Source organism: Oncorhynchus mykiss, chromosome 17 (genome assembly GCF_057628025.1).
Source record: "Oncorhynchus mykiss isolate SJ-2025 chromosome 17, ASM5762802v1, whole genome shotgun sequence".
NCBI classification, from domain to species: Eukaryota; Metazoa; Chordata; class Actinopteri; order Salmoniformes; family Salmonidae; genus Oncorhynchus; species Oncorhynchus mykiss.
Genome location: NC_143038.1, coordinates 59,625,165 through 59,649,038, shown reverse-complemented (window position 1 = coordinate 59,649,038; position 23,874 = coordinate 59,625,165). Strand labels below are relative to the sequence as shown.

Here is a 23,874-nt window from a genome sequence, read left to right as displayed (position 1 = left end):
TTGACCTTTTAGTTGTGTTGACCTTTTAGTTGTGCTCACCTTTCAGTTCTGTTGAACTTTTAGTCCTGTTGATCTTTCAGTCCTGTTGACCTTTCAGTTGTATTGACCTTTCAGTTGTATTGACCTTTCAGTTGTGTTGAACTTTCAGTTGTGTTGTAGGTGTGTTGACCTTTCAGTTGTATTGACCTTTTAGTTGTGTTGTAGTTGTGTTGACCTTTTAGTTGTGTTGTAGTTGTGTTGACCTTTTAGTTGTGTTGTAGTTGTGTTGACCTTTCAGTTGTGTTGTAGTTGTGTTGACCTTTCAGTTGTATTGACCTTTTAGTTGTGTTGTAGTTGTGTTGACCTTTTAGTTGTGTTGTAGTTGTGTTGACCTTTCAGTTGTGTTGTAGTTGTGTTGACCTTTCAGTTGTTTTGACCTTTTAGTTGTGTTTACCTTTTAGTTGTGTTGTAGTTGTGTTGACCTTTCAGTTGTGTTGTAGTTGTGTTGACCTTTCAGTTGTATTGACCTTTTAGTTGTGTTTACCTTTTAGTTGTGTTGTAGTTGTGTTGACCTTTCAGTTGTGTTGACCTTTCAGTTGTGTTGATATTTCAGTTGTGTTGACCTTTTAGTTGTGTGTGCATTTGTCAGGATTCAAATAAGTTGAAGGGATCCAACTAAAGAGTTTCCCGAGTCAGGCTGGAAAATGTATAGCAGAGGTCAACAAACACAGGAGGCTACATGGAAGATTCCAGCGTACAGCCAGTTTTTGGGACATAGTGAAGTACTACACATTCTCTCACAGACAAAGAAAAAATACAAATTCTAAGATCTTGCCCAACCTGTCACTAAGCTATTGAAAAGAGAGCTGGGCCTTTTTTCCTCCTCTGCCCAAATCTTGTGAAGAGCACAGGCTAGTTGGCCATAGTATCTAAATAAAATGCTAAATTGCCTGCTTTGTAATGTGTTGTAGGTTATGTTACATTTTGCTAGGTTGAAACTATCATAATGAAAGCCACAAGTACAGACAAGTGTTTATGTAAGTGATAATGCCCGATAATGCCTGGTGTTTGGATAATGCCTGGTGTTTGGAGGATACAGTGCATTCGGAAAGTATTCAGACCCCTTGACTTTTTACACATTTTGTTACGTTACAGCCTTATTCTAAAATGGATTCAATTATTTTGTTCCCCTCATCAATCTACACACAGTACCCCATAATGACAAAGTGAAAACAAGTTTTTAGAAATGTTTGAAAATGTATAAAAATCTAAAATAGAAATATCTTATTTATGTAAGTATGCAAACCCTTTGCAATGAGACTTGAAATTGAGCTCAGGTGCATCCTGTTTCCATTGATCATCCTTGAGATGTTTCTACAACTTGATTGGAGTAACCCTGTGGTAAATTCAATTGATTGGAAATGATTTGGAAAAGCACACACCTGTCTATGTAAGGTCCCACAGTTGATATTGCATGTCAGAGAAAAAACAAGCACTGAGGTCAAAGGAATTGTCTGTAGAGCTCCGAGACAGGATTGTGTCGAGGCACAGATCTGGGGAAGGCTACCAAAATATTTCTGGATCATTGAAGGTTCCCAAGAACACAGTGGCCTCCATCGTTATTGAATAGACAAAGTTGGGAACCACCAAGACTCTTCCTAGAGCTGGCCGCCCCGGCTAATCTGAGCAATCAGGGGAGAAGATCCTTGGTCAGGGAGGTGACCAAGAACCCGATGGTCACCCTTGAAAGAGCTCCAGAGTTCTTCTGTGGAGGTGGGAGAAACTTTCATAAGGACAACCATCTCTGCAGCACTACCAATCAGGCCTTAATGGTAGAGTGGCCAGATGGAAGCCACTCCTTAGTAAAAGGCACATGACAGCCCTCTTGGAGTTTGCCAAAAGGCACCTGAAGACTCTCAGAACATGAGAAACAAGATTCTCTGATCTGATGAAACCAAGATGGAACTCTTTGGCCTAAATGTCAAGCGCCACATCTGGAGGAAACCTGACACCATGACTACAGTGAAGCATGGTGGTGGCAGCATCATCTGTGGGGATGTTTTTCAGCAGCAGGGACTAGGAGACTAGTCAGGATCGAGGGAAAGATGAACGGAGAAATCCCTGATGAAAACCTGCTCCAGAGCTCTCACGACCTCAGACTGGTGCAAAGGTTCACCTTCCAACAGGACAAAGAACCAAAGAACACAGCCACGACAACGCAGGTGTGGCTTCAGGACAAGTCTATTAATGTCCTTGAGTTTCCCAGCCAGAGCCAGGACTTTAACCTATTGAACATATCTGTAGAGACCTGAAAATAGCTGTGCAGCAACGCTCCCCATCCAACCTGACAGAGCTTGATAGGATCTGCAGAGAAAATTGGGAGAAACTCCCCAAATATAGGTGTGCCAAGCTTGTAGCGTCATACCCAAGAAGACTCAAGGCTGTAATCACATCCACGGTTGCTTCAACAAAGTACTGAGTAAAGGGTCTGAGTACTTATGTAAATGTAATATTTAAGTTTTTTTATTTTAATACATTTGCTAAAATTTCTAACAACCTGGTCTTGCTTTGTCATTATAGGGAATTGTGTGTAGATTGATGAGGATTTTTGGGGGGTTAATCAATTTTAGAATATGTCTGTAACCTAACAAAATGTGCAAAAAGTCTAGGGGTCTGAATACTTTCCGAATGCACTGATTTAGTCTTGTGAGTGTGCATAGAGTCAGTGCAAGATAGGGTCAATGAAGATAGTCCGGGTAACCATTTAATGAACTATTTAGCAGTCTTACGGCTATTAAGCAGTCTAATGGCTTTGGGGTAGAAGCTGTATCGAAGCCTGTTGGTCCAATGATTCAACAATTACAGTTGAAGTCTGAAGTTTACATACAGTGCCTTGCGAAAGTATTCGGCCCCCTTGAACTTTGCGACCTTTTGCCACATTTCAGGCTTCAAACATAAAGATATAAAACTGTATTTTTTTGTGAAGAATCAACAACAAATGGGACACAATCATGAAGTGGAACGACATTTATTGGATATTTCAAACTTTTTTAACAAATCAAAAACTGAAAAATTGGGCGTGCAAAATTATTCAGCCCCCTTAAGTTAATACTTTGTAGCGCCACCTTTTGCTGCGATTACAGCTGTAAGTCGCTTGGGGTATGTCTCTATCAGTTTTGCACATCGAGAGACTGACATTTTTTCCCATTCCTCCTTGCAAAACAGCTCGAGCTCAGTGAGGTTGGATGGAGAGCATTTGTGAACAGCAGTTTTCAGTTCTTTCCACAGATTCTCGATTGGATTCAGGTCTGGACTTTGACTTGGCCATTCTAACACCTGGATATGTTTATTTTGAACCATTCCATTGTAGATTTTGCTTTATGTTTTGGATCATTGTCTTGTTGGAAGACAAATCTCCGTCCCAGTCTCAGGTCTTTTGCAGACTCCATCAGGTTTTCTTCCAGAATGGTCCTGTATTTGGCTCCATCCATCTTCCCATCAATTTTAACCATCTTCCCTGTCCCTGCTGAAGAAAAGCAGGCCCAAACCATGATGCTGCCACCACCATGTTTGACAGTGGGGATGGTGTGTTCAGCTGTGTTGCTTTTACGCCAAACATAACGTTTTGCATTGTTGCCAAAAAGTTCAATTTTGGTTTCATCTGACCAGTGCACCTTCTTCCACATGTTTGGTGTGTCTCCCAGGTGTCTTGTGGCAAACTTTAAACGACACTTTTTATGGATATCTTTAAGAAATGGCTTTCTTCTTGCCACTCTTCCATAAAGGCTAGATTTGTGCAATATACGACTGATTCTTGTCCTATGGACAGAGTCTCCCACCTCTGCTGTAGATCTCTGCAGTTCATCCAGAGTGATCATGGGCCTCTTGGCTGCATCTCTGATCAGTCTTCTCCTTGTATGAGCTGAAAGTTTAGAGGGACGGCCAGGTCTTGGTAGATTTGCAGTGGTCTGATACTCCTTCCATTTCAATATTATCGCTTGCACAGTGCTCCTTGGGATGTTTAAAGCTTGGGAAATCTTTTTGTATCCAAATCCGGCTTTAAACTTCTTCACAACAGTATCTCGGACCTGCCTGGTGTGTTCCTTGTTCTTCATGATGCTCTCTGCGCTTTTAACGGACCTCTGAGACTATCACAGTGCAGATGCATTTATACGGAGACTTGATTACACACAGGTGGATTGTATTTATCATCATTAGTCATTTAGGTCAACATTGGATCATTCAGAGATCCTCACTGAACTTCTGGAGAGAGTTTGCTGCACTGAAAGTAAAGGGGCTGAATAATTTTGCACGCCCAATTTTTCAGTTTTTGATTTGTTAAAAAAGTTTGAAATATCCAATAAATGTCGTTCCACATCATGATTGTGTCCCACTTGTTGTTGTTTCTTCACAAAAAAATACAGTTTTATATCTTTATGTTTGAAGCCTGAAATGTGGCAAAAGGTCGCAAAGTTCAAGGGGGCCGAATACTTTCGCAAGGCACTGTACATCTTAGCCAAATACATTTAAACTCAGTTTTTCACAATTCCTGACATTTAATCAGAGTAAAAATCACCTGTCTTAGGTCAGTTATGATCACCACTTTATTTTAAGAATGTGAAATGTCAGAGTAATGGTAGAGAGAATGATTTATTTCAGCTTTTATTTCTTTCATCACATTTCCAGTGAGTCAGAAGTTTACATACACTCAATTAGTATTTGTCACACCCTGACCGTAGAGAGCGTTTTATGTCTCCATTTTGGTTTGGTCAGGGTGTGATTTTGGTGGGCAGTCTATGTTCTATGATTTTCTATTTCTATGTGTTTGGCCGGGTGTGGTTCTCAATCAGGCAGCTGTCTATCGTTGTCTCTGATTGAGAACCATACTTAGGTACCCTTTTCTCCCACCTGTTTTGTGGGAAGTTAACTTTGACTTTGTTCAGGGCACATAGCCCAAGCTTCACGGTTTGGTTTTTGTTCTTTGTTTTGTCGGTGTCATTTTTTTGAATAAAGAGAAAATGTATGCTTACCATGCTGCACTTTAGTCCAGTCCTTCAGCCAGCCGTGACAGTATTTGGTAGCATTGCCTTTAAAATGTTTAATATGAGTCAAACGTTTCGGGTAGCCTTCCACAAGCTTCCCACAATAGGTTGGGTGAATTTTGGCCCGTTCCTCCTGACAGAGCTGGTGTAACTGAGTCAGGTTTGTAGGCCTCCTTGCTTGCACACACTTTTTCAGTTCTGGCCAAAGATTTTCTATAGGATTGAGGACAGCGCTTTGATACCAATACCTTGACTATGTTGTCCTTAAGCCATTTTGCCACAACTTTGGAAGTATGCTTGGGGTCATTGTCCATTTGGAAGACCCATTTGCGACCAAGCTTTAACTTCCTGACTGATGTCTTGAGATGTTGCTTCAATATATCCACATATTTTCCTTCCTCATGATGCCATCTATTTTGCGAAGTGCACCAGACCCTCCCTCCTGCAAAGCACCCCCACAACATGATGCTGCCACCCCCGGGGCTTCACGGTTGGGATGGTGTTCTTCGGCATACAAACCTCCCCCTTTTTCCTTCAAACATAACGATTGTCATTATGACCAAACAGTTCTATTTTTGTTTCATCAAAACAGAGGACATTTCTCCAAAAAGTACGATCTTTGTCTCCATGTGCATTTGCAAACCGTTGTCTGACTTTTTTGATGGCAATTTTGGAGCAGTGGCTTCTTCCTTGCTGAGCGGCCTTTCAGGTTATGTTGATATAGGACTTGTTTTACTGTGAATACAGATACTTTTGAACCTGTTTCCACCAGCAACTTCACAAGGTCCTTTGCTGTTGTTCTGGGATTGATTTGCACTTTTCTCACCAAAGTACGTTCATCTCTAGGAGAGAGAACGCGTCTCCTTCCTGAGCGGTATGACATTTACGTGGTCCCATGGTGTTTATACTTGCGTACTATTGTTTGTACAGATGAGCGTGGTACCTTCAGGCGTTTGGAAATTGCTCCCAAGGATGAACCAGACTTGTGGAGGTCTACACATTTTTTTCTGGGGTCTTGGCTGATTTCTTTTGATTTTCCCATGATGTCAAGCAAAGAGGCACTGAGTTTGAAGGTAGGCCTTGAAATACATCCACAGGTACATCTCCAATTGACTCAAATGATGTCAATTAGCCTATCAGAAGCTTCTAAAGCCATGACATCATTTTGGGGATTTTTCCAAGCTGTTTAAAGGCACAGTCAACTTAGTGTATGTGAACTTCTGACCCACTGGAATTGTGATACAGTGAATTAGAGAGTTTTAATGACTCCAACCTAAGTGTATGTAAACTTCCGACTTCAACTGTATGAGATATGCAGTGAGCTGCCACCTGATGTGTGTAGAGCTGTGAAGATCTATCTGTGGTGAAGTCCTATTCATCTCATCAGTATCCCCATTAGACAGACAGAGAGAGAGAGATGCACAAGCTCTGTGACTCACTCCAATTCATTTTATACAAGTCAAAAATAATGAAGCACAGAATATCTGAAGCATCTGAAAAAAATGACCTGCATAGAAGGGGGAGAGAAAAACCAAGCAGGAGAATCCTTGATCAGCATGAAATGGCTGTTGTGTTTTATATCTCCAAGAAGAGGGGGTGTTTTTACCTCCAAACCCCCCCAATGTAATGTGTAGACTAGATACTGAATGTGCTGCTTGCATACTGTTTCCCAGTGCCTTGAATCATATTAAATCATACAAACAGCTGTTAGCAGGCTGGAGAGCAGCTTAACATACTTAACTGGTCAAAAAGCCAGTAAATTACTGACAGAATGACGTGTAATTAAAAGTCTATGCCACTTTACCTCGCGCTTCACACCTACAGTGGCGCGGGACGAGAGCGAGCAACTCCCACCCCGCTAATTAGCATTATCAGTGAAATGGTAGGGTTTGACTCATTAGTTCCATGTGCATTTAATTAGAGGCTGGCTGAAATTGGATTTAACTTATTACTTTTTCATGGATCACTTTCTTGTCATCACTTCAAATTGGATTGCAGCCCCAGGTAACTAATTATGCCAGCCGCAGGATCAGGAGTGGAGAAATAGGTCATTAGGCACAACACTGTCGGACCCTCGCTGATAGTCCACTCGCACCGCGGAGGAAGAAGGGAAAAAAGAGGCTTGTTTGTGGCATTGCTTTGGAGCCTGCTCAGTTAACTATGCCACACTGCAAGGGTTCCTGGGTAGGCACCCAGCGCCTACATTAGAATATGTGACATGCAACTGGGCTGAAGATGTTATGTCAACATGGTTCCAGTGCCATCAGTGTAATGCCTAGATTAGACTTGTTCTGTTCCAGGTCTGGATGGTGGCCTTGATGGGCCTTCATTTTTCATGTCGCTAGTACCATTAGGTACTGTGAGGTGCTGCAGGCTGCAAGCCAGCCTCTCTTTTCTATATGAACTCTCCATTAAGAAAGTTGACTTTTATTTGCCACTATTAGTAGGTCAGAAAATACAATCCTGAGAATGTTTGTGTAGTTGGACTAAAAACAGATCATGTTAATGGCCTTGACAAATAACCTATCCCCTTTTATAATTATTATATTTTTGGTTGTAGACAGATTGTTTGTAGCACAGGCAAATGCGTCACATAGGGCGGCAGACTACTGAAAAAAAATCCCTTGTTGAATCTTTTGTGTGTTCTCTGAAAGCAACTTGTAAAGATCACTTCTTTCTTAGTTCTACTGAAGCTGAGTCCTTGAAGCTGGTGAGCAACGGAAAACAAGAAAAGAGAAACTGCTTTTATATGGTTTCCTGACTTCCTCTGTTCACTGAAATGATGCGTTGGCTTTCTTTTAATATTTAAATGAAATGATCATGATTCATTTGATAGGTCATCTTGTCAGCATCATCTGATATATTTTGCATTGAACATATTCATGATATCAATGGAGCAGTGCTTGTTATTCTCTTCAGAAATAAGACGGGGAATAACACGAACCCATCATCTACCGTACATTTTTGCCAGGTGAATCTCTCTCTCTCGCCCTCTCTGTTTTACAGAGGGCATCTCCAGGTCAATAGATAATGTATTTTCAGTTTGACATGATGAAAGCCTTTTAAGTTTTGCCCCCCTCCCCTCCGCCACTCATATCCTTCATTTGTGGTCTTTGGGGGAGTGTTGTGTGACAGAATGCAGGGGCCACACCTCTCTCTGACAGGGGAGGAGAAGCCGCCAGCTTGCTCTGCTACTGTTGTTTGTGGTAGACCTATGGCATTGTCCTGACACATGTACACCACAGTGTTCCAATCTGTAAATCATTAGACTGCCGGCTGGACCTCCACCAGCGCTCTAAAGCAATCAGAGGCAGCATTCCGAGGAGCTCCCTCCTGCAGCCCAGCCGCCCCGTGGTTCGGAGCGCTATCCGTGGCCCACTACCGTGGCTAGGTGAGGTGACAATGAGCCCGGGCTCGGCCCACTCTGGCTCCCTGCCAAAAGGAGGAAGGGCAGCTGAGACAACGGGACAATTGAGGCAGACACAGCCTCTCTGTGATGAGCACCCAAGCTGTGAACCTCACCCTAAATGAACCAAGTTGTTTGTTTTAAACAGACACGTTCAGGTTCAGACAATCAAGACCAGAGTGGATGGATAATCCTTTCAGTGGTCAGTAAGCAGAAACTAAGCCTACTCCTAGTGTTGAATGAGGATTGAAATGGGAATGTTCTGACAGATACTGTGCTATAAGGCCATGTCTAGACTTCACAGTTCAGGCAGCGTTAGTATTCTGATCGTGGAATACCAAACTAGTCATGCATTTACACATACTGTACATTCAAATGTGTCTACAGTGTCCACAGTGTGTCCAGATTCCCTTTTCACGCGCTATATTCAAATGTCAGTATGCATTCTACAAACGGTGGAATAGGCTAAATATGATAATAAAATAACAACTGATGGCAGTAGCTAACTACTGTAGCTAACTAGCCAGCTAACCTCTGTAGCTAGCCAGCAAGCTAGCAAGCAATGCTAAAGGGATTGCAAACGGGATAGTGTAACTCTAGCCATAATATTTTCTATTTATTAGCTAGTTGGCTAGCATTTACACACTCGGAACATATTTCCTCCAACATTATAATGAAAGGTGCCTCTCGGTCCCAAAACACGTTTTCTGGATACTTGTGGGAGTGCTGATGACATTGCCCACTGTATGCGCTTTCGGTAGCCTGATTGCGTCCAGACTGAGGTGAAATACACACACAATGCATCCATGACCACTTCCAAATCTGAACACAAAGCGACTTTTGTGCGTCTAGACCGGTCTTTTCAATGCGATCTTCATATTCTGATAGCAGAAGTCGCATGTAAGTGTCAAGTGTAAACACGACCTAAGAGACATCAATATTCTTCAGGTTCATCAGCACAGTTTTTAGGTTCAAAATCAAATCACATACATCTGTGCGTGTGTGTATGTGCATGATTCCGTGTGTCTCTGTCTTTGAGGTGATTTAATATGCCAGGAATGATCAGCACAGCGCTGATCCCTGCATCTGTGTGTAACCAGGGATCAGGATGTCTTTTTCACCGCTTGTTTTTCTTGTCATATCGTAAAAATGTATTATGTGTACTGTATATATTAGAAACAGGTTTGGATCATTCTGTCAGTATGAAGTCATCCCTTGTATTTCCAGGCAGTCTGTTTCAGCCTGTTAGTGAGCCTCAGCCATGCGATGACTGTCGGTCTGACTCCGGACTCCAGACACAGGGCTTTAAGCCACTGCCATTTGCTGGACCTTTTTTTATTCTGAGGACTGATGTTTCCCTTCAAGCTCTATCCCCCTCCCTGTCTCCCTGTCTCCCCCTCCCCCCAATCTTGTATCTTCAAATCATTCTCCGCCACAGTATCTTGATTTCAGCCATGTGTTGTTTGAAATGATTCACCTCCCCTTTTGGGTGGTAATGGGTGGATGCATGGACTGTAAGGACAGAGCATTAATAAACACCAAGAGCCATATCAAAAACATCCACTCATGCATCTCTACATTTAATTAACCTTTTTTTACCAGGTTAGTCTTGTTGAGATAAAAGTATATTTTTCAAGAGAGACCTGGACCAAGGCAACTGCATCAACACATCAGTATCAGATAAACAGACACATTAAATATAAACCAGGTGAAAATCACATCAATACAACAAGCAGTACGTCAGTAACTAACATGTTCACGACACAAGTCAGAAAAACATCAGAGTGCAATATGTCAAGCATCAGAGCTTCACAACTACATGCCTCAACAACTCATTCATCTATTTGTATTGTGTGCTTCTCTAGGGACACGAGGTCCTGAAGTTTTACATTGACTTGGAGGGACTTTAACTACCAGGGGGACAACTGACCAGCCTGTTTAATTGACCAGCATAACTGACGCTTAACTGACCAGCATGCTTTTTAGGATTAAGATTAGGAGTATTGTGTACACTGATAGTTTCAGTTAGTGCTATCTACTCACCCTGTTTAGAGAGGGTCTACGTTCCTAAAACCATACTGAATTGAATGACACAGTCCGTAGACATATGTACGTCTATATTTGTGTTGGGCACTGAAGAGTACATGTTTATAGTCCACACCCTGGTAATTCATGTAACTATGACTAGTTCCTGGATACCAAATAGTTGGCATGGATGCACTCGTGCGCCCAAAATGTACTCAAACTAACTATTTTTAGATGTAATCATAGCTCCCAGACGTGTCTTTTAGAAATCCTGTAGGATAGAGATGACAGTTCCACTGCTCATTTCATTTGGCATCATTCAACTACAGGATTATTTTTCCTGAACAAAATGTCATGATGAGGCACTGTACTTCTTAATATAGTGTCTGATTCAAAAGAAGAACTCTATATGAATCAATCATGATAGAATACGGCACAAAATTCCCCCACCCCCCTGAATTTATGTTGCACATCGCTGTAGATGTTCTTGTTTTGACTAAGTGAAAACCACAGCAGACAGAACACAAAGAAACACAAACCTCGTTCTGCGCTGGCTGGCATATCACCTCAAGGAAATATTTAGCAAATACAGACTACACAATGTGTTCTTTAATGTCTGAAACCAATAACATAATACATCCTTGTAACACATTGCAACAGGCATGACTTAATATGAGTTCACCTTGGCCAATAACCCTGCCCATTTCAGATGAGGCTAAAGTGCAGATGTCAGGGGATAGAGAGAGGAGTTAAAGAGGTCTGTACACATTAGTTCAACCCAAAACTCAGAAAAAAAGATTCTGAATTTCCAGTAAGTTTGTCTTTTCAGATACAGCAGAGACTGTACACAGAGCTGATGTTGTTCGAGAAGTCGCTCACCTGGGGTGTAATCAATAGTGCACACAATAGCAAACAGTTGCAAACACTTTTATGCAAATTCAGGTAGGTTATTCCCCATTTCATTCCGTTTGCTTCTGTTTGGTTCCTAGTGAATACATCACTGGTCTGAAGATGCCTGGGTTTTGGTATACGGTTTGACCATTTATCTTAAAAAAATAAAATACAGTTATTATTTTAATTTTAATTGTAACATGAGTTGGACATATCTAGTTATTTAGTGTACCCATGTTGATATGGTTTAGAATGAATTTAGTCTACACCCCTTTATGTTGTTCACCCTCTGTGTTTGTATATGGGAGCTGCCATTGTCTTTAACCCCAGAACAAACACTAGTCAGACTACCAGACGTTAACTCATACTTTCACTGTAACACAGGCAGGAAATTGAGTCTTTTATTATGTCATCTCACTGTGTCGTAAGCACAATAATTATTTCTGGATCATCATGAAGAGGATGGGTGAAAGATAAAACTGAAGGCTCAAGGATATTGATGATTCTCTGTGTTGACAAAATATGTTTGGTGAAGAAATATATATGTATCACATCGATACACACCTATGTGTAATTACTGTGCACAGTGCAGGCTCAGGCAGAGGAGGAGGAGAGTAGAGTGTGAGAGAGGGGAGGCTTGAACTGTATGTCTGCTAAATTTATCATGAGGCCTTTGGGAGCATTGAAATGAGAACAGTGGCCTATTACTGCTTAGAGAAGGTGTTTTATTGAGAATATGCCGACATGCCACCCCAGGGAGAGTGCTGGGGAGAAGAGTGTGGCCAGAGCCGAGATCAGTGTGTGTGTGTGTGTGTGTGTGTGTGTGTGTGTGTCTGTGTCTGTGTCTTTGTCTGAGCCCTCTGAGTGTGTCAGATAGAAAGTAAAGAGCCTTTTCTTCTTCTGGTTAATTATTCACTAAGATATGTATTGGAATTGTCACTTTTGACACTTGAGGTCACCCAGTCAATTATTTATATAGGTCACCCAGCTTAACAAAGCTTGTTGTTAGTTATTAGCAGATGAGGGCAGTGGCTTGTTACTGTATGTATGGACTGTGTTGATTTGTGTTCTGGAATGTTCGTATTCCATGAGCATTCCTTCATCCTTAGCCAAGCTTTTATGGACATTGATATGAAAAAAATGTTATGGCCATGTTTGAATTTGTTGTGCATGTTAACATGTTAATTAACTGAGTTATGTGTTAATCCTGACTAAAGGTTTGTTTTAATGTCTTAGTATTTGTGTCTGAATGTATTTCATCCTTTTGATTCTTCTCAAACTGAAATGAATAGTTGTAAATAGTATATTTTCAGATACTACAGATTTATCATGGTTTAAAAGCTATTATTTCAAAAAAGAGCAAAAATGTATGTATAATAGTTTTTTTGGTATATTTATTTATCTCCTTTCTCTCTCTCTCTCTCTCTCTCTCCTGTGCAGTTCATGCATGTCCAGTAGAGGGCAGGGTCCTGTTTCCCCTTGTTCTCTTTTATATACCTGCTGTTGAACCATGTGATTCTATTAAGACGTATTATATTATATTCGTATTATCGTGACTGAGTAGTAGTGACAGCACCAGAGGCAGGAGTAGTATATGTTGTGTAGGGAAGTATTAGAACAAGTGATATTAGTAATCAGAGGAAAAATCATGTATTTTGGTAGATCAATGAGTTTATTGCTTATTTTTACAAAGGGCAAAAATATTAAAGATACCCTGGAAAAAGATAGATGTGGTATCTGGAAAAATATAGATGTGGTATCTGGAAAAATAAACAAGTGATATCTGGAAAAATAAAGAAATTATGTAGTTAATGGAAAAGTTGTTTCTTACTCATGAAACAATATAAAAAAAACACACAAAAAAACAATTATATTAAAAAGTATTTATTTTAGACTGAAATGCTTTTTTATGGTATTTATGGTATAAATCAACAAAGCATCTAAATTGTTTGTTGGCTGTTTGTTGTTCTCAGAATATAAAATTAGTTTGACTCTTTGTCCTGACGCTGTAAACAATTCCATTTACCAGAACAATAAAGTGTCTGATAGCAGGCTAGATTCTTTCTTTCAGCTGGATAGCTGTGTTTACTTATCTGTTGTTTAATTAAAGGGCTTCTTTTCTTTAGGCATCCATTGTTTCAATAGGTCAAAGGGTTAACAGCCGTCAACTATGTATTTTTTTTCAAAGGGGTCCCACACAAAGGCATGGGTTCACCTGCAGCTCAGCCTGAGGCTCCCTATTGTGTAGGCCATTTGAATTGATTATGTTTAGGGGGCTGGTTGTGATTGGTGGAGAAGGGCGTGGTTGATTGGATAGTTTTGTATCTTGTCAGCCAGGGAGCAACCTTGCACGTGCAATCTGTCTGTATCCCGAGGAAGCCTGGAGACGCCACAGAACAGTAGTGTCCGCCTGCCTCTCTGCCTGCCTCTTTGCCTTTCATTCTCTCTCTCTCGCTCCTCTCCGCTCCACTCAACACTGCACGGCCCAGATCTCTGTTTACCCTGCCAGCTAAATGGAGTTTGTCAGGTTTGTCAATATGATTGATTCTGCAATTTTGCCAGCTTTCTTGTATAAAACTTGACAATGTCATTTGTCCAGGGAAAAGATGAGGGCTTTTATCTATCTGTTGTTGATGTTCTATCATTGTAATTGGTTAATTTTGTCATGCAGTTTGTTTAAGGAGAGAATGGATCCAGGTTTTAGTGTGTTCTGTAGATAGGGACAGAGTACAGACTTTCCCTGAAGGCTGTTACACTACAAGTATTTTGTGATTTGTGGGGAGATGCTGTGTTTTTAAAGATAGGCTACGTGTTGTTTAGATGTTTGTGTTTACCTGCTGATAGTTGCTGATGCCATTCAGAGATATAGTTTTCATTTGCTGAATTGTGCTTCAACAAATGAAATGTTCAAATGTTTTGTTAATCATTTTGTGTATTTAGATTCACTTTACATTAAGGTAACACTTTACATTAAGGTAAAACTTTACATTAAGGTAACACTTTACATGAAGTTGCTCATATGCCAGTTTAGATATACTGTAGTTGGGATTCTAGTTGTGTTTGTTTCTTTATTCTGACACTGTACTAACCAGATCATCAGGCTCTGGTACAACAGCATGTGTTGTTAAGATATGGAAAGTTCTAGGAAAGGCTGTATTTTAGCAGTGAAGTTGTTTATCACATATTATTATTTAATATATTCTGCATCCCAGTGTGTTACTAACAAGCACATGTAGCCCTCAGCTTCAGTAGGGCATGCTGTTATTGTTTACTGTTAGTTATACATGAGATATTCCCAGTTTGTGTGTTTGTGAGTTGAGTGTGTGTTTGCCGGTCAGACCTGGCTCCCACTCAGGCTATGGACAGTGTCCCTGTCAAGTGAAGAAGGCAGCGAGGTGATGGGGGGTTGATCGTCTCCTCACTCTGTCACTTGAAATTAAGGGAGAGGGAGGCACAACTCTATATTTGACACTGCCACTACGTAACCATTTTAGGCAGACTCAATCATTTGAAATGTCAGAACTGACATTTTTCCTGAAACATTTTTTTTTTGTGCGTGCACACGCACGTGAACACATGCATACGTGGGTGTGCTTGAGAGCCTGCATGCGTGTGTGTAGTAAAGGGGGCGGAGAATGAAATGAGAGATAAAGTTGAACCTTTCTACACCAACTTCCCTCTCTTCCCTGGTGGTAGATTTGAACCCCATGAAACACCCCTTAGATATTAGACTGAAGACTGTTATTTACTTTGTGATGCTGGTTTAACTTTTAATGTAAGAGAGCCTTCAGAGTCTTCCAAAACAACAACATTTTCAATTAATATATTAACACATGCTTAAAAAACAACAACATTTTCCTCACTTTTGAGGCTAATGTTTTCACCTTCTACCCCCTCTGCCATGTTTGTACTGAGCTCCAGACTGTGTCTGAACAGCCTCGGCGATGAGAGGGTGTATCTGTACTGGTAGAGTTTAGAGAGAGAGGGTGAATTTCTCTGGCAGAGAGGGGCCGGTGGAGGTTAACATCAGATTGTGAGGAAAATTAAGCCTAAACAGCCAGTGTGCACTGTAATGCTGTGCAGCTGCACTGGCTGGGCTGGGGGTGCAGTTTGGGAGAGCTGGAGTGCGAGCTGATTGGGATGACATTTTGTAATCAAAGTTGATTTATTGTTCATTAGTAGTGCATTAGCCCTTTCAGGCAGGGCCATTATTTGTGCAACGGCCTGTCAAGGCGAGAGGCTGCCAGCACCTGTCATTTTTAAACCATGACATAGGCAACCAGATATTACCCTGTACCCAGAGAAGCGGGCATGGTGGCAGCCGACAGCCAGCGAAATCCCACAGAGCTCTGGGATATCCTTTACAGGAGTGGCCACTGCTTTGTAGTGTGGAGTGAGTGAGTGAGGGGGAATAGTTTACCGGTGATATAGAAAACCACCAGCTGCTCTCTGCTGTTCTCCTGACTCCTCGCTGGATTGAGGAACGTTTTGACATGAAAACAGCTTTTGTTGCGTTAGGTACATTACTGCTCATTGCTCTTGGTCACGGTGTCTCTGTATCAGATAGGTGGATTATGTCAACACAAAAGATGTTATATATTTCAAAGTATAGAGATAGTATGTTAACAGTATGATTAGGCTACATGGTGTATAGACAGTGATATGGTGTGACAAAATAAACGAGTCTATATTTGCCACTTGTTCCGTCCTGCTCTGCTACTAGAAAGCATTATGTAATACTGTGTTAATTACTGCTGTGCTCCTCAAATAACATAATATATGTTTTCTTTGTGTAAGTAGTTGTGGAATGATTCAGTAGGCTGTATCCAGATACAAGAGGTGGCATATGTGTTGGATCTAGATTTATCTCTGGATGGTTTTCACACATTCTGTGAACCAGCTGCTGACTTCTCCCCTTTTTATTATTATGAATTGGCCACGTGGTTTTTCTGACTCACAAAAGACAACAGCACAAGCCAAGTTTAAAAAAGCCTACACAATTTGTGGCCCCTTGTCTGCCGTCATGGAAACAAGAATGAGGTTTGCATTGCTGGTGTGCAGAGTATGGAAACAATCTGCATGAGGATGTGTCAGGCGTTGTCTTTGGGTACATTTTCATTTGAAGGGGATTTTAAAGGCTGTGATCTTAATTAAATCTCAACTGATCCAAATAATGCATCTGAAGGCACGCAGGGTTGCGTAATGGTGCTGAGCTGATAAACCATAAAACACGGGCACACGGAGGTACACAGGATGAGAAGAGGGGGTAGCACCCACTGGGTCTGGGACCAGGTGAATGGGCTGGTGAATGGTGCTATTGTAGGCACTAGAGTTGTCATCTCCTATTTTAATTTTGTCTCAACCTAGCGTAGTGCTTGAAAGGTCAGAAAGAGTGACAGGATATGTTATCAGTGAAAATGGAATGGAAAGCCTCATTAAAAAGGCTATCAGTGAATACAGTGGAACATAAAGACAAACTGAAAGAAATGATCCTTTTATTCAGTAATATGCTCTTACTACAGTGAACTACAGGAAATGGCTCCCAAGTGTGTGTGTGTGTGTGTGTGTGTGTGTGTGTGTGTGTGTGTGTGTGTGTGTGTGTGTGTGTGTGTGTGTGTGTGTGTGTGTGTGTGTGTGTGTGTGTGTGTGTGTGTGTGTGTGTGTGTGTGTGTGTGTGTGTGTGTGTGTGTGTGTGTGTGTGTGTGTGTTTGTGTACACATGTGCCAGGGTGGGGGCCATGCACTGGGCACCTGCAGTGGCGGCTGCCCAGAGTGTGGGAAAGAGATGACACCACGCAGCTCTACTGTTATTGTTGGGGTGAGAGGCTCGTTCACTTCCCAGTGTAGTTTGTTTGTTTTACAGAATGCTGGCCCAGCTTAGCTGAAAACGTGTTTGTTTGTGGTTTAAAAGTTAATTAAAATGCAATCTTGAGTTTTGTTTTTACAGTTGTTGCGTATCGTTTCAATCCCCCTGCAGAATATATATAGCAAATGGGCAGAAAATATGACTGTGATTATCCAGTTTATCTGAATTGTAAACTTTTTGAAAGCAGCTTGAATTTGGATGACAAAGAGGAATTAGTGAGAGCTTAGCCAAACCAGGATGGGTAACGTTAGCTCTGTCTCCTTGTGTTCTTTGTCATGCATGTTGTAGTCTGGGACTACATACATTGGTTGTTGTGAAACTACTATTATTATTATGATTATGATTATTATTATATTATTATATTTGTTTGATAGTAATACACACAAATACACCAAAAATACAATATAAGAAACAGTCTTTTGTTGATCCTTTTTTTCCATCAGAGAAAACATGCTTGACATATTCTCTAAACCGCTATCCACCTTCAATATTTCAATAAACCTGAACGATGAGGAATGAGTAATTCATTCCGATCTTGTCGTAGACTAATTATGTTCATGCATCACTTCAATACAATGCCTCCCGTGAAATCCTCCTTTCGGAGACATTTTCATGCTCGAGATTATACGCTATTCAAGACGGAGCGCCATTACTATTCAAATGTCTCAGGCCAAGGTAAACCAACAGTATCAAACAGGCTGGCCTCTGATTTCTCAAGGGTTTGTTATTTTCTACTTCTCCATTCTATTTGATGTCCTTACAAAACAAGATCACACCAGGGAGAAAGATATAAAAATTACAATTTTTTTTTTCTTCATCTAACCTGGTCCTTCATGGCTGGTTTAATATCAGCGATGGTCTCATTGAAGTTGGCTTGTTTTTCCTTTTTCTCTTCTCCTTAATTGCCCCAGTATCACCAGGAGGGAAGGGAGGGAGGCTAGCTTCATGTCTCATGCCTGGGTCTGCTTCCCCTCTCTCTCTTTTTCTCTCTCGCGCTCTATTTCTCTCTCTCGTTCTGTCTCTCTCTCTCTCTCGTTCTCTGTCTCTCTCTCTCTCTCTCTCTCTCTCATTCTCTGTCTGTCTCTCTCTCTCTCTCGTTCTCTGTCTCTCTCCCTCTCTCTCTCTCTCTCGTTCTCTGTCTCTCTCTCACCACACTTTGACCTTTGGCTTCTGGGGGAACGCTGGTTGAAGAGCGTCTTCATTAAGTGTGAATCTGTGAATTCCCGACGTCGTCAGATGTGTGGCCGATGTTTCCTCATTAGAATATCATTTCCATGCTTGTTCTCGGTGGTGACGCACAAAGAGAAGTTGGCGTAGTGTACTTTAAAGGCAGCAGAGGCTCCCATCACTTTGTGGCCTACCTTCACTCTGAACACGCTCCTGCTCTGTTCTCCAGGCAGCACGGCATCAGACGCTGCCTGGTACACTAACCTCTCTCAGACAAAGAAAAATATTCTTATAATTTCTTTAACATCGTTGTAATTACGTACTGTTCAACCATGCGCTACAATTTACTGTGTGTGCATGTTTGAGTTTTTGCATGCTTATGTGCATGTGTGTGTGATTGTGTTAGTTGCTCACACTGCAGCTGTGTGAGAATGTTCCAGGTTTGAATGTTTATATACGCGAGGCACCTGGAGAGTGCCACACCTTACTGAAATCCATAAACGTCAGCTGTTTCTGGCATTCCCAAAATGTCTTATGTTTCACACCCACATATTGGTGTACAAGTAGCTGCTCAAAGAAACTCTCCTAGTATTAGTTCTCTGTGAATCATCCAGACCGACAGAGAATTCTCCCTCAGACTCTCTTCAGATGTACATATATTTCTGTGCATCATCTGGAGTCGTGAGGTTAACCAGAAATAAGTGAGTATGCCATATGGAGAGCGTTCTAAATGGAGAGTGGCGTACTGTGTTTGTGTTAAATTGGCATGATACACCAGCCAGGGGCCACATGTTTCGGTTAAAGTGCTCCTTCCCCTCAATAGCCCCCTGTCTCAGTCAGATTTTCACTCATTCAACACACTGGATTAAATGGTAGTAGTTACAATGATCAATAGGTAAGAACCGTACATTCCGTCTTGCTGCTAATGACCTCAGTAGTAATGTGTAATAAAATGTGGGCTCTAATAGCCGCTTGCCGGGGCTCAGCCTGCCGTCTCTTGGTGTCTAGGGGTAGTTACAGTGGACCAGACCCCCCCTTCCATGACAAAGAAAGGTGTGAGGCTGCTTGAACCAGAGGATGTGCTGCTCAAGGTGTAAAAATAATGTAATTAATTGAATGAAATTCCAATCCAATTTGTTAAGAAATGATCAGTTATTAAGTGTGAAATGGTGTAAAATATTGTGTTAATTATATTTTTCTACGCTGGATCTCTATGTTAGACTCTATAAAACATGTACTATCGAAGATGAATAATACAAATGGTTAACTACATGTGAAAATAACCCTGGTTACATTTACTGCCCTAACATGACAATAAAAGTAGAGCATGTCAAATCTAAAGTAGATAGTTTCTGTAATGTAATGTAAAGCATCAAAGAAGATACATGATTATTTATCCTTGGTGTGTGAGGTAATTGTTAGTGGTGCTGAGGCAGGTCTATATCTATCGCATCACGTAGAGGGCTTATACTGTAGCGAGACACGCTGCCCGCTTGACCTTCAAAATAGTTGATCAAAATTAGTGATGCTGAGAAAAAAGGACATCAGTGCATAATGACTGCGAAATTAGAAATGGGGGTCTTGGCTAAGCAAATGACAGGAAAAGCCATGTGAAAAAGTCCAGGTGGATATTTAGACATAATACAGGAGGAATTCACATAGCAATTTCAGCCTCTCGTCGCCTCCCACTGAAAATGAGAAATGTTAAGTGCGTTGAGTCCTAGGTGGTGCGTGACCTCCTCGAGTTTCCCCTACAGGAGGACAAAACACATCTAATCTTTCAGCGCGGAGCAGCTCTCAATGAGGTTTACAGAGAGCGTCAGCGCCACCGCGTCCTGTTTGACGCTGCTACCCTTTCCAGTGCCGTGAGAGTACAAGCTGCTCATTATGACCCATTTAGTTTTTGTTTTCTGTTCTAGTGGGGGAAATTAATCAGGTGATATGCATGCTGCGTGTACCAGAGAACGCCTCTCCTGCTAGATAGATTGGAAACAGCTAAAGGACATTCATGCATGGACATTTCAAAAGGCCGTCATTGGCTATGAGGTCACAGTACAATTTGGGTAACCTTGGTGAAGACTGACTGTCAGCCCTAATGTCCGCTCTATCAGCCGGCGACATCAGCCTCGGAGACGCAGAGCACGGGTTTACCACACATACACACACACCGCGGCATGTTAACAGTTGCAAATGTGAGACGGCTATCAAGTACATCTCAGTAGCTGTTTGTTACTAAGATGTCAGTGAAAAGGGCTTTTAATGGTATGGCACATCACAGCAGTGAGTGGCAGCATCCAGACACTCTGAGAAGCCACAAAGCCGCCGGAGCAATTAAGGCAGCCTGACAACTGTGGGGAACTGTGGGGTTCTTTCAGTGTCATAACAAATCACTTGTTTTGAAGAGTCATCCACTCACACCTTTCTGTTGGAGTTAGTTAGGGGCCTGTGTCAGTATGTATGTCCTCCTCCTGTCATGGCGCCGCAGCTTTATTTGTACATTAAAGAAATTGCTGTTGACAATATTCTAATGAAATGACATGGTTTATGCACACAGGTTCGCTGTAGCCTACAGTGTGTGGCCTATCTTTGCGTTTGCTGGTGTAGTAGCAGATCACCTCAGCAGAAACAATCAAACCTTGGACAGCCTGTTAGTGTTAGGTTGTGTGTGTCTGTCTGGACAGCCTGTTAGTGTTAGGTTGTGTGTGTCTGTCTGGGCAGGGCTGTTGTGCTGAAGGTCGGAGGGGGGCTGTTGTAGAGTTTCCACAGGCTTACTGCAGGCCATCTCCTGTCATTACTCCTGTGTCTAGTATTGTGTCATTACTGCTTAGGGGGTGTAGCATCTCTTGCTGTGATGACACTCCAGGTGATTTTTCCAGTACAGACCAGAGGTGTTGAGGGGCTATCCTGGGCTCTCATTTCAGTGGCTGTTATAGTGTGTGTAACTCCTGACAAGTGGTCTGGTTGAGCTGCTGTAGTCTATACTGTCTCTGCTTGTCCTCCAGCTCACTTTTTTTTGCTGTGGTCATATAGTCCTATAAAGCATGTATCCTGGCTATGTCAGTCTTATACTACAACACTGTCTTAGTAGACCAGGTTAGTGACTGCTCTGCCTACCCCCCCCCCCCGCCCCTCTCTCTCGTAGGTTCCAGTGTCAGTGGCTATGATGACACCCCAGGTAATAACGCCTCAGCAGATGCAGCAGATCCTCCAGCAGCAGGTCCTGAGCCCTCAGCAGCTCCAGGTGCTCCTGCAGCAGCAACAGGCCCTCATGTTACAGCAGGTAAACACACGGGACATTCATACTGTACATAAAACACATCAACATCAACATCCTCACACCAACCACCATACTGTGCACTGGCGTTCCTTCTGAATATGAGACTGTATCACATAGAGAACAGCCAGAGTGCTGAAAGTATGCCCGCGGCCCACTGCTGAGTTTAGCTTGGCCCTGATGGATTGATTGGTTGGTGAGCTGTCACTCAGACGTAGCTCCCATGTCTTTTGCAGCAGCAACTCCAAGAGTTCTACAAGAAGCAGCAGGAACAGCTCCACCTCCAGCTCCTCCAGCAGCAACATGCAGGCAAGCAGAGTAAAGAGGTAGGCTCACTATGATGACATCATCACCTCCACCGCCGCCATGCATGTCATTGCTTTACTGAACTCGTATGTTGCCCCGGTGGTACGATCCTCAGCCAGCCAAGCCCAGAGCCCAGAGCCCAGAACCCAGAGCTCAGAGCCCAGAGCCCAGAGCCCAGAGCTCAGAGCCCAGAGCCCAGAGCCCAGAACCCAGAGCTCAGAGCCCAGAGCCCAGAGCTCAGAGCCCAGAGCTCAGAGCAGTATGTGGAAGGCATGTCTTCTCTCACTCTCACCATCTGTTCAGAGGCTGTGGTTTTTAAGAAGAAAAAAAGAGAGAGAGAATCAAGTGTAGTTCTGCTTCTGATTAGCATGTCAGGCACGATGGGTAAATACCAGTAATAACTGAATAAACCAGGAATACTGATGATCCCTCTTCTTCCAGGGGATGGGGCTCGTACTGCTTCTCGGGCAATTAAATAAATAACTACATTTTGTGCTGTTTAATCGTTTGTTCTCTCCAGTAAACAAGTGTCTTACAACACAGAGATTGCCCTTCACCCCCTTGTAGGAAATACTGAAAGGAAGGAAAAAGAAAGGCAGAAATCTGAGAGGCTTGCTTGGTAATTAACATGCAAATGGAACGGGAAGAGAAGGTGTGTAATTGTGAGATATCAGTACGCTCCCAGCTTTGTTGTGTTGCCCACGCTCTCCTTTTTCCCATCTTTTTCCCTTCCCTCCCCCCAGTTCAGCCGGACTGGCTCATCAGCGGTGGCTCAATGCGTGTTAGTGACTCGCGGATACAGGCATCACTCTGGACAAATAAATTATTATTGTGCGGTCAAAAGAAGTTTAAAGACAATCAGGGAATTTTCTATCTGAGAGCCACGTTTGGGGAGGGTGGGGGAAAAAAGCATATAAATGAAGCCAAATGTTAAAAACACATTCACGCACATGCTCACACACGCACACACACACACACACACACACTGTTGAAGCTACCGACTTCAAAGTCCCATTTCTCTAATTAATGAACTGCAAGCTTCAGTTTGGACAAGCTGTGGTGTGATGCTCCCATAAATCAACGTGACAGCAGAGCTCCTTGGCCTCAGATAGGGCCTGTCACCAAGTGGCATCTGATGTAAACATGACTGGAGCTGGGGGGTTTGAGAGGGAGGGGGGTACTAGTCAGAAGGAGGTGCAATTGATCAGCTGAACGGAGATCTTTTGAAGTGTATTATGTATGATCACAGGAAATGGATGCAGCCTCGAGAGGCTCTCCTGCTCTCCGATGTGTTGCTTTTTTCCCCTTTCTATTGCATTTCTAGCTGCTACAACCATCAAAAGACAGAATAAGAATCACGCTGCAACTCCCCTGTGGCAGGCAGACAATAACCCCCTGTTGTTGCTTTGTGCCTCTTTTATTTTAAAGACATCAAAATGTAGTTTTTCAAAGATCTTTAACTTTATATTTGAAGCTTGACAATAAAGGGCTGCCACTGCCACTCTTTATCCTTGTCAGGAACTGTTTTTTTCTCTCGTGCCACTTCTTGTTAACCTCTTATTTGGTCTATTGGGCCGGGGGATTTAATGTGTCTTCGCGCTGGGAGAGCACAGGAGCTGCTGTCAGCTGAAGAGACCACAAGAAAGAAATCTGAAGGGGAGAGAGTTAAATTCAGTTGCAATTTAAAAGCCACCCTATATTTATTTAAGGCACTGATGAAAGACATTGTTCCCTGTGAACTCCCGCCCCCGTAGTACCATTAGCATTGTCTTATGCTGTCAGACAGACAGGAGCTACAGTACAGAGAAGTGTCCCATTGAAGACACAAGAAACTTCTTACACTGTTGTTGAAAATCAACACCCTTTCAAAAACAGGCTCTTAGATGGGAAGAATCAGAGGCTATCTGCATCACTAATTA

At 42.3% G+C, this 23,874-nt stretch overlaps 1 protein-coding gene across 33 annotated transcripts in view; it reads left to right on the top strand.

Moving 5' to 3' along the window:
• foxp1b (forkhead box P1b) overlaps positions 1-23,874 on the top strand; it is a 232,673-nt gene that overhangs the window by 157,898 nt on the left and 50,901 nt on the right. For 15 of the 33 annotated variants that reach the window (XM_090206145.1, XM_090206149.1, XM_021569804.3 and 12 more), the window contains 2 exons: positions 21,518-21,655; positions 21,886-21,975. In XM_090206145.1, the coding sequence (XP_090062271.1) occupies positions 21,518-21,655; positions 21,886-21,975 (228 nt within the window). Of the gene's footprint in view, positions 1-13,538; positions 13,871-21,517; positions 21,656-21,885; positions 21,976-23,874 lie in introns of those variants that run through there. The other 18 variants (XM_090206154.1, XM_090206153.1, XM_090206144.1 and 15 more) reach the window with 6 other exon arrangements.